The sequence below is a fragment of the Anoplopoma fimbria genome, chromosome 8 (genome assembly GCF_027596085.1).
Source record: "Anoplopoma fimbria isolate UVic2021 breed Golden Eagle Sablefish chromosome 8, Afim_UVic_2022, whole genome shotgun sequence".
NCBI classification, from domain to species: Eukaryota; Metazoa; Chordata; class Actinopteri; order Perciformes; family Anoplopomatidae; genus Anoplopoma; species Anoplopoma fimbria.
This window is the reverse complement of record NC_072456.1, coordinates 28,897,484-28,904,668: the sequence shown is the minus strand read 5'-3', so window position 1 is coordinate 28,904,668 and position 7,185 is coordinate 28,897,484. Positions and strand designations below refer to the sequence as shown.

Below are 7,185 nucleotides of genomic sequence, written 5' to 3'. Positions count from 1 at the left end.
AAGGTGATACACATTTAAGCTCCGCCCACTGACCAATCAGAGCTCAGGGAGTTCATCTAATACATATCACACTAATATGAAGAAGTTAAAGGTAACAGTTTAAACTTTATTAATAAATCCCTGCTTCATAAGAGACAACAGGATGTGTAACTCTGTGAATCAGATTCAGAGGAAGCAGTGATGTTACAAACATTCATTACCTGTTCACTTTCTTTTATTCTGGTTTCTGACTTTAACTTCTTCATAATATTAATGTACGATCTACTTACCGAGCTCTGATTGGTCAGTAGGCGGTCCATCTCTTGTCTCCAAAACCACCTGCTACCTTCAGCATCAGTTACCATGGTGATCTACCAGGTAAGAAGTGATCCTCCGGTGTCCAGTCCTCTCTCTTAGGTCACCTGGAGGCGCTGGGGCTGCTGGGAAGGGGGCGGTGCTTCGTAGAGTTTGGAGCAGGTCGAGGGAAACTATCTCACTGGATCCACGAAGCCTTGAAGACTCAAAACCACCTGAAGACCTGTGATGACCTGCAGCTGCTGCTGGTGGAGCGCTGCAGCACTCGTTTCAAGGCATGATAACCTCATTACTGTAGACCTTAAGGCCGCAGTTACTCCAGCGGACCAGCAGAGGGCGCCAGAGTCCAGTCTTAACCCCAAATACAGCTTTTATACCTGTTGGAATGATTCATTCATGTTCTATAAAGTTAATCAGGATTGTTCTGTTCTGCCTGGTCTGGTCCAGGTGGATGGGAAACATCAGGAAACTGGAGTTCAGTTTGAGCGGCTGCAGGTCGACATTCAACACCTGGATCTAAGTAAGAGACTAACATCTGGAGCCTCTGGTGGTTTAGCTTAGTTCTGGTTCTAGTCTTCTGACTCTGTGGTGTCTCCAGGTAAAGTCCAGCTGCTCAGTCAGAAGAAGCTTCCGTTGGTGGGAGTTGGAAAACACCTGTGTGGAGCAGCGACAGGTGAGAGTAGTTCTGAACTCTGATTGGCTTCCAGGAAAACTTGAACCCAGTAGTTTGAGGAATGCTGACTCAGCTGGTCCGGTCTGTCTCTGATCTCAGATCTGGCTCTGCGCTGTCTGTTGGAACCAGGACTCAGAGAGGAGGTTGAACCGCCACGAAAACGCCTCAAAACTTCAGAACCAGAATCAGCTGATGATACCGACCCAGCAGCACTGCCAGAATCTAGTCCTGGCTCAGACCCTGGTCCTGGTCCGGTGCTGGGCCTGGCGGTGGCGCTGTGCTGCCACCATCGCTGTGAGTGGCGTCATTACGTCGGGCAGCAGTTCTTCCTGCAGCACGGACTCGGAGCGGCGGAGTTCTCAGCTTTCTGTCGGATGTCCAGCTGGGCCACATGTGGCCTCAGACCGACCAATCAGGACCCTCCACCTCACGGTCCGACCAATCAGAGGAGAGACGATGAGGAGCACGAACCGGCGGAGGAAACAGACGCTGTGAGCGGGTAAATATTTGTCTTTAGTTCATATCTTCTTCTTCTCTGGTTTCTGTAGTTTGTTAAACATCCTTCACGTCTGTTTCTACTACTCGTTCTTCTTCTCTGGTTTCTGTAGTTTGTTAAACATCCTTCACGTCTGTTTCTACTACTCGTTCTTCTTCTCTGGTTTCTGTAGTTTGTTAAACATCCTTCACGTCTGTTTCTACTACTCGTTCTTCTTCTCTGGTTTCTGTAGTTTGTTAAACATCCTTCACGTCTGTTTCTACTACTCGTTCTTCTTCTCTGGTTTCTGTAGTTTGTTAAACATCCTTCACGTCTGTTTCTACTACTCGTTCTTCTTCTCTGGTTTCTGTAGTTTGTTAAACATCCTTCACGTCTGTTTCTACTACTCGTTCTTCTTCTCTGGTTTCTTCATCCTTCTGGTTTCTGTTAAACATCTTCACGTCTGTTTCTACTACGTTCTTCTTCTCTGGTTTCTGTAGTTTGTTAAACATCCTTCACGTCTGTTTCTACTACTCGTTCTTCTTCTCTGGTTTCTGTAGTTTGTTAAACATCCTTCACGTCTGTTTCTACTACTGTAGTTTGTTAAACATCCTTCACGTCTGTTTCTACTACTCGTTCTTCTTCTCTGGTTTCTGTAGTTTGTTAAACATCCTTCACGTCTGTTTCTACTACTCGTTCTTCTTCTCTGGTTTCTGTAGTTTGTTAAACATCCTTCACGTCTGTTTCTACTACTCGTTCTTCTTCTCTGGTTTCTGTAGTTTGTTAAACATCCTTCACGTCTGTTTCTACTACTCGTTCTTCTTCTCTGGTTTCTGTAGTTTGTTAAACATCCTTCACGTCTGTTTCTACTACTCGTTCTTCTTCTCTGGTTTCTGTAGTTTGTTAAACATCCTTCACGTCTGTTTCTACTACTCGTTCTTCTTCTCTGGTTTCTGTAGTTTGTTAAACATCCTTCACGTCTGTTTCTACTACTCGTTCTTCTTCTCTGGTTTCTGTAGTTTGTTAAACATCCTTCACGTCTGTTTCTACTACTCGTTCTTCTTCTCTGGTTTCTGTAGTTTGTTAAACATCCTTCACGTCTGTTTCTACTACTCGTTCTTCTTCTCTGGTTTCTGTAGTTTGTTAAACATCCTTCACGTCTGTTTCTACTACTCGTTCTTCTTCTCTGGTTTCTGTAGTTTGTTAAACATCCTTCACGTCTGTTTCTACTACTCGTTCTTCTTCTCTGGTTTCTGTAGTTTGTTAAACATCCTTCACGTCTGTTTCTACTACTCGTTCTTCTTTCTCTGGTTTCTGTAGTTTGTTAAACATCCTTCACGTCTGTTTCTACTACTCGTTCTTCTTCTCTGGTTTCTGTAGTTTGTTAAACATCCTTCACGTCTGTTTCTACTACTCGTTCTTCTTCTCTGGTTTCTGTAGTTTGTTAAACATCCTTCACGTCTGTTTCTACTACTCGTTCTTCTTCTCTGGTTTCTGTAGTTTGTTAAACATCCTTCACGTCTGTTTCTACTACTCGTTCTTCTTCTCTGGTTTCTGTAGTTTGTTAAACATCCTTCACGTCTGTTTCTACTACTCGTTCTTCTTCTCTGGTTTCTGTAGTTTGTTAAACATCCTTCACGTCTGTTTCTACTACTCGTTCTTCTTCTCTGGTCCCTTTGTTAAACATCCTTCACGTCTGTTTCTACTACTCGTTCTTCTTCTCTGGTTTCTGTAGTTTGTTAAACATCCTTCACGTCTGTTTCTACTACTCGTTCTTCTTCTCTGGTTTCTGTAGTTTGTTAAACATCCTTCACGTCTGTTTCTACTACTCGTTCTTCTTCTCTGGTTTCTGTAGTTTGTTAAACATCCTTCACGTCTGTTTCTACTACTCGTTCTTCTTCTCTGGTTTCTGTAGTTTGTTAAACATCCTTCACGTCTGTTTCTACTACTCGTTCTTCTTCTCTGGTTTCTGTAGTTTGTTAAACATCCTTCACGTCTGTTTCTACTACTCGTTCTTCTTCTCTGGTTTCTGTAGTTTGTTAAACATCCTTCACGTCTGTTTCTACTACTCGTTCTTCTTCTCTGCAGGTTTCTGTTGGCGGATGAACGCGAGCAGGTCGGTCGTCTCTGTAAACGTCTGATTGACGGCGGCAGACTTCACTTCCTGAAGACGAAAGGATTCAACAGCAAACTGACTCGTTACGTAGATAGTCATGTGACTCTGGAGAACGTCCTACTGACCGCCACGCCCTCGTCTCTCCCTGGAACCTAAAGAGACCCACAGACACACTACAGACAGACTACAGACACACTACAGACAGACAGACTACACTACAGACAGACTACAGACAGACTACAGACAGACTACAGACTACAGACAGACTAAAGGTGGACTACAGACAGACTACAGACAGACTACAGACAGACTACAGACAGACTACAGACAGACTACAGACTACATACGGACTAAAGACGGACCACAGACAGACTACAGACAGACTAAAGATGGACTACAGACAGACTACAGGCGGACTTCAGGCGGACTTCTGACTACAGACCGACTACCGACAGACAGACTACAGACAGGCTACAGACAGAGTACTGACTAAAGACCATACAGAAATCACACAAACCCAACCTGAGTTTCTCCAAAAGTATTTTTATTTCGAGTTAAAATGAAAACATCTGTTCAAATATTTGTTTTTTGTAATAAAATGTTTTAACTTTAACATTAGTTTCATAATTATATATATACATATATATATTTATACACATATGAGTCTTTGGTGTTTTAAAAGCAGCAGCTGAGCTCAGAGGAGACACGCAGTCTTATTTTTTACTTTGATGAGTCGTTTTGCTCTGAAACAGAAACACAATACATCAAATTAATTTAATAACAAACCATTATTATTTGTTAATTAGTGGATTATTTTTTATGTTATATGTTATTATTACTAACTAGAGGTCTGGAGTTTATTTACCAGGCAGAGAGGCTGTAATGAAAGATCATCCAGGTGCATTGTGGGAAATGTAGGATCCAGTGTTTTGAATCTGTCTTTCATGATAACGACGACTGAATGAAGTTAAATGATTTAAGAACCTTGAAGGTTGAAGTTTGAAATGAATGATTGGAAATAATTGACTTTTAACACTTTACTATTTTTCAAGTATCAAACATCAATGAAAGATGAACAAAGAGACACACGGTGAAGATAATCATTATTTATTTTACTAATAACTGGATCAATGTTATTAGCTGCTCAATAAAGATGCACATTGAACATTGAACTAGCACTGGACTCGGTGCATGTTGAGGATGGCCGTCGCTCTCTTTCTGGCCTCCTGGATGTAAATCTTCATGAACTCTCGTCCGAACATCTCTCTGTCGTCCTCCTCTTCCTCCTCCTCCTCCTCCTCCTCCTCGCTCTTCGTCCTCCTGCTCGGCAGCGTCACCTCCAGAGACAGAGGGTTGTCCCGGAAATTCACAAACCTGCTTCAACAGAGAAACAAAGCTTTGCTTTCAACTGTGATGGAATTACGTCCTAAAAACTACAAATATGGATCTTAACTGGGTCTGTGTTTGGATCTACTGACCTGAGGACAGACAGACGCACTGACCTGAGGACAGACAGACAGACTGACCTGAGGTTGGACATGTCCTCCATCATTGGGGGGATGTCTGTGAGTCTGTTGCTGCTGAGGACGAGGGTGTCCAGACTCTTCATCCTGCTGATGTTGTCTGGAAGCTTCTCCAGTTGGTTTCTCTGCAGCCACAGAGTGTGCAGCGTCTCCATCCTGAGGAGAGACCAATTTCAGTGTTCATTGGCTGACGGCAGAAGGGGGCGGGGCTCAGGTCGATCTTTCACCCACCTGTGTATGTCTTCAGGTAAGAGCTGCAATCGGTTTCCTCCCATGTCGAGCCACTGGAGCGCCGGCAGGCCGACCACGCAGTCCGGCATGCAGGTGAAGTCGTTCATGGACAGGTCCAGGTGCTGCAGCTTCTTCAGGTTCCTCAACTGTGGTTCAGAGAGCAGACTTCAGATCAGCTGGATCAAAGGGGGTATAGGTCTACAGGACCTGGTTCTTCAGAACATGAATGAGGTAGTGGATGGTACCTGGTCTGGTAGCTGGTTCAGGTCCCGGTTCATGGCCAGCTCCAGTCTCTCCATACTCTCACAGCTGCTCAGTTCTTCAGGAACAAACTGGATTCTGTTGTAGCTCAGCAGGAGCTCTCTGAGCTGGGTCAGCTTCCCTGAGACCAGAACCAGAACACAAGAGTGCTTACGACACAGAATCAGAACTGTACTACAGGACATGAAACAGGTCTACAACCTTCCAGTCAGCTTATAAAATAATGTTTCTATGTTTAGTAGAAGTGGGGACGTACTGACCGATCTCTTTGGGGATCTCGGTGACCCCGTTACGGGACAAATCTAGAGCTAAAAGGTTCTGGAAGCTGGAGATAAAGTGAGGGATCTTCTGCAGTCCGGTCCGGTGAATATGCCACTCATGGACCTGACTGAGCTGGACCAGACAGCTCGGCAACGTCTGGAGGACGGAGAGAAAAATGAAGACATGACCACGATGTAACATCAAGTCCACCTTAAACAGACCACTTCCCCTGTGGGGGCGTTACCTTCCACTCCTCATGTTCGATTCTGAGGATGAGCCGTCCTTCTTCTGTCTGAAGCTTCTGTTTCAGCCGAGCCAGAACCGCCCGGTCCTCCCAAACCCCAACACTCAGTCTGAACCAGGACATGAACCACATGAAACATGAGGGACCAGACATCTGAACACACAATAAGAAGAGAAGGAGTCTGACCTGCCGGTGGCCCCGTCCCTGGTCTTCCTCTTCCTCTTCCTCTGCTCGTCTTCCTCCTCCTGGACCCTCCTGATCCTCGTCTCCCACAGAGCTTTGATGGAGCTCACCGCACCCACCATGATGACCACTTCCTGTCAGCTGCGTGATGTCACAGCGTACAGGTGTACAGGTAGGATGACCTCTGACCTCTGACCTGCAGCCTCTTCCTCCCTCTGGGTGTCCTGTTGGATCATTTAGTCTGTTCGTTAGTTTTAAACCCAAAAATATCATTTAAAATAATGTATTGGCTTAAAACTTATTTATTTCATATATTTATTAAGTTTAGTTTAGTTGTTGTCTTTGTGTTATACTGTTGCAGTACAGTTGTGGTACAGTTGTGGTACAGTTGTTGTCTTTATGTAGTTGTAGTACAGTTGTAGTTTTTGTGTAGTAAAGCTCTAGTACAGTGTTGGCCCCTGGGTGGTACAGTTCTGTTGTTGTTGTAGTTATAGTTGTAGTTTTGTGTAGTTGTAGTACAGTTGTAGTTCTGTGTAGTTGTAGTTTCTGTGTAGTTGTAGTACAGTTGTAGTTTCTGTGTAGTTGTAGTACAGTTGTAGTTTCTGTGCAGTTAAGTAGCAGTGAACAGTAGTACTTTTGGTAGTAATGAGTCAGTCCGTACCTTGTTTGAGCGCAGCAGTCGACCTCCATGCTGCGTCTCTTCAGCTGAAATCTGACCTCAGAAATGCTGGATAATTTTAGCCTCCAGGTCACATGACCCATCTCGCACAATGATTCGGTCACATGACGAGGGGGGGGTCTGTTTGGCCTCCATACTTATAGCTCTGGGTGAAGGATGAAGAGTGTGACAGATGAAGAGTGTGACCGATGAAGAGTGTGACCGATGAAGAGTGTGACAGATGAAGAGTGTGACCGATGACGCTA

At 44.4% G+C, this 7,185-nt stretch overlaps 2 protein-coding genes across 3 annotated transcripts in view; one reads left to right on the top strand and one right to left on the bottom strand.

Moving 5' to 3' along the window:
- trmt13 (tRNA methyltransferase 13 homolog) overlaps positions 1–4,124 on the top strand; it is a 7,201-nt gene extending 3,077 nt beyond the window's left edge. Inside the window, exons 7-12 of one of the 2 annotated variants that reach the window (XM_054602663.1) lie at positions 384–569; positions 742–814; positions 893–967; positions 1,067–1,466; positions 3,531–3,750; positions 3,815–4,124. In XM_054602663.1, the coding sequence (XP_054458638.1) occupies positions 384–569; positions 742–814; positions 893–967; positions 1,067–1,466; positions 3,531–3,714 (918 nt within the window). In that variant the 3' untranslated portion in view covers positions 3,715–3,750; positions 3,815–4,124. Of the gene's footprint in view, positions 1–383; positions 570–741; positions 815–892; positions 968–1,066; positions 1,467–3,530 lie in introns of both variants that reach the window. The other variant, XM_054602662.1, reaches the window with a different exon arrangement.
- Positions 4,125–4,730: 606 nt separating this feature from the next.
- Positions 4,731–7,185, bottom strand: lrrc39 (leucine rich repeat containing 39). The gene is made up of 8 exons (XM_054602079.1): positions 6,923–7,185; positions 6,265–6,485; positions 6,079–6,187; positions 5,834–5,990; positions 5,558–5,694; positions 5,313–5,458; positions 5,085–5,237; positions 4,731–4,932 (listed from the first exon to the last, which is right to left on the bottom strand). The coding sequence occupies exons 2-8, from the start codon at positions 6,381–6,383 to the stop codon at positions 4,731–4,733; spliced, it is 1,023 nt and encodes a 340-aa protein (XP_054458054.1). The 5' UTR covers positions 6,384–6,485; positions 6,923–7,185.

Bases quoted from the DNA above. Each gene is read 5' to 3' on its own strand.
- lrrc39 (XM_054602079.1), bottom strand. From the start codon at position 6,383: ATGGTGGGTGCGGTGAGCTCCATCAAAGCTCTGTGGGAGACGAGGATC. The intron at 6,188-6,264 runs GTCAGACTCCTT...GTCCTGGTTCAG, and splicing joins AGGGACGGGGCCACCGGCAG to ACTGAGTGTTGGGGTTTGGG. The intron at 5,991-6,078 runs GTAACGCCCCCA...TCCGTCCTCCAG, and splicing joins TCGAACATGAGGAGTGGAAG to ACGTTGCCGAGCTGTCTGGT.